At 37.0% G+C, this 2,724-nt stretch overlaps 1 protein-coding gene across 1 annotated transcript in view; it reads left to right on the top strand.

Annotated features, from left to right (window-relative positions):
* Positions 1 to 570: 570 nt before the first annotated feature.
* The window catches only part of cars2 (cysteinyl-tRNA synthetase 2, mitochondrial), a 22,236-nt gene continuing 20,082 nt past the window's right edge, over positions 571 to 2,724 (top strand). Inside the window, exons 1-6 of the mRNA XM_057331101.1 lie at positions 571 to 1,286; positions 1,359 to 1,409; positions 1,509 to 1,626; positions 2,033 to 2,104; positions 2,184 to 2,289; positions 2,366 to 2,446. Coding sequence (XP_057187084.1) covers positions 1,042 to 1,286; positions 1,359 to 1,409; positions 1,509 to 1,626; positions 2,033 to 2,104; positions 2,184 to 2,289; positions 2,366 to 2,446 — 673 coding nt within the window. The 5' untranslated portion in view covers positions 571 to 1,041. The remainder of the gene's footprint in view (positions 1,287 to 1,358; positions 1,410 to 1,508; positions 1,627 to 2,032; positions 2,105 to 2,183; positions 2,290 to 2,365; positions 2,447 to 2,724) is intronic.

Below are 2,724 nucleotides of genomic sequence, written 5' to 3'. Positions count from 1 at the left end.
CAGTTACTTTCAGAATCAACTTCAAAGTATTATTAATTGTCTATAAATCACTCAATGGTCTAGGACCTAAATACATTTCAGATATGCTTATTAAATATAAACCAAACAGACTTCTCAGATCATTAGGATCAAGTCAGTTAGGGTTCACTCAAAACAAGGCGAGTCAGCGTTTAGCCATTACGCCACCGTAGCTGGAATCTGCTTCCAGAAGACATCAGACGTTCACAAACAGGAGCCTTTTAAATCCAGATTAAAACACACTTATTTAGCTGTGCATTTACAACCTGAGCACTGTGCTGGTTTACATCAACTGCACTTCTATTTCTAATTTCTTTTTCTTTTGTTCTTAATCTTTTTATATATACACTCATATTTTTAATCAATTTTATTGATGTTTTATTGTTTCTTAAAATCTAGTTTTATTTATGATCTTAAATAATTTGCATTTTAACGATACGTCTATTTCTCTTTGTCAATCATTTTATGTAAAGCACTTTGAATCGTCACCGCGCTACAGGCTGCAGCGAGGGGTATCTCACTGAAACGGTCAGCACTGTTTTACACTCCATGCCAGTAGATGGCGGATGTGTACCGCTACCGCTCGGTCAACCGCTGTGAAGAGAAAAAGAAAGCAAAAGGCTTACTAAAAGAACATCTGTGTTGACTTGTGTAGTGGATATCTCGATTCGTTGAAAGCGGATAAAACTAAATAATATAACCTTTTAATTTCTATATGAGTGAGTATTTCCCTAACAGTTACATCTTAGAGCGAATGGATACTGCGCGTGCACGGGAAACAGTGCGATGTCCTTGAGCTGAAGTTTGCCAGCAGTGGACGAGACTGTGCTTTCGATACGAGTATACAAAAATTAAACAGGCTATGTAGACACGTCGAGAAAGATAGGATATAAACACCTGTTCGAATCTGCCTATGCAGATCAATCATATGCCATCAATCCAAAAATGTAGTAAACGTTGACATATTGTTACGTTCGTGTCATACATGCATCTTCGGACTTGTGTAAACCACCAGCGACTATAATGAAAATGGTTTTTTTTAAAACATTCATTACAAATACAAGTTTAGTAAATACAAGCTTTAGAATCAGGCATGGGATTCTAAATAAAATAGCAAAAACGTGGTTGGTTTCCAGTCGCAATGTGTACAACCCGGTGCAAAAGAAGTGGCTCAAACCAGTGGGCCATGACACAGGTATAAAGACGTACAACAGTCTTACCAAACAGAAAGAGACTTTGGTTTTGGCACGAGAACGAATTGCCACCTGGTAAGACACGCAGTGACCCCTCACGTTAAATGCGAGTTTTGCAGTCATATTAATAACATGTTTTTAATTTAGGTATAGCTGTGGACCCACCGTTTATGATCACGCGCATCTCGGTCATGCTTGGTAAGTTTGTCTGCTTGCAATCCATGGATGTTGAAAAAAAAACCCAGTTTGAGGAGTTTTTGATAAACTATCAATAATTTTCTCTCTGTTTTTTTGTAGTTCATATGTCAGATTTGACATACTTCAAAGGATTTTATCCAGAATTTTTGGCGTTAACGTTATCCACGCCATGGTCATCACTGACATTGATGATAAAATCATACAGAGAAGCCTTGAGGTAGATGTCAGCTGATATTAAAGAAGTAGTTCACCCCAATATGAAATTGCTTTCCTCATTTACTCACCCAGAAGTCACTGTAAACCCGTGTGACTCACATTCTTCTGTAGAACACGAAAGAAGGTATTTTGAAGAACGTTGGTAACCAAACAATATTGGTCCCCTTTGACTTCCATTGTATTTGGACACAAAACCTACAACATTTTTCAAATTATCTTATTTTCTGTTCCACAGAAGATACTGTACACACATGATATGAGGGCAAATAAATTACAACATTTTTATTTTGATTCTCTTGAAGCTGTTTTGCTTATCAACTGCAATGATGCCAGTTTTACATACAAACTTCTGGTTTTGTAAAATGTGTGGAATAATGTAAGTATCTCTTGTGTCATTTCTTTCACAGGAAAATGTGTCACCCACTGTCCTTGCAAGAATGCATGAGGAAGAGTTTAAGAAGGACATGCAAGCTCTGCGGGTAAATCTAAATAATTTCTGGGTGTATTGTGTATAAAATACTAATACGTTGACTAATTTTTGTTAGATGTGTTTTTCAGGTTCTTCCTCCGGCTGTTTACATGAGAGTGACTGAAAACATATCTTTGATAGTGACTTTCATAGAGCGCATTATTGGAAATGGACACGCCTATGTCACAAGTCAAGGTACTTGTCTCTTTTCATATCTTTCAATTTTTAATATGGGACAACAAAATTGAACATTCAATATATGTTGAAACAGGGAATGTCTACTTTGACACAAAGTCCATTGGTAACCGTTATGGCAAGCTTGTGAACCTTGGAGGCGTTGTTGGAGAGCCAGGTATTGTGCATATGTCTTTTCATCTCTGAAGATCCTTGTCTACAATTCTAACACTAAATGTAGACAATATATAGTATATGAAGTAAAGTGAGGATGTGTTTTTTTTTTAATTGTATAGTTAATATGCACTGCCAGGGCTCTAGACTAACTTTTTGCACTGGTTGCACTGGTGCGCCTAACAAAAATGTACGTGTGTGAGAGGAAAAATGTATGTGTGCGAAAGGAGAATGTGAGTGTGTGTGAGAGGAAAAATGTACGTGTGTGAGAGGGAAAATGTA

This window comes from Triplophysa rosa, linkage group LG4 (assembly GCF_024868665.1).
Source record: "Triplophysa rosa linkage group LG4, Trosa_1v2, whole genome shotgun sequence".
Classification (NCBI taxonomy): domain Eukaryota; kingdom Metazoa; phylum Chordata; class Actinopteri; order Cypriniformes; family Nemacheilidae; genus Triplophysa; species Triplophysa rosa.
Note: the sequence above shows the minus strand (reverse complement) of the source record. Positions and strands in the feature narration are given on the sequence as shown.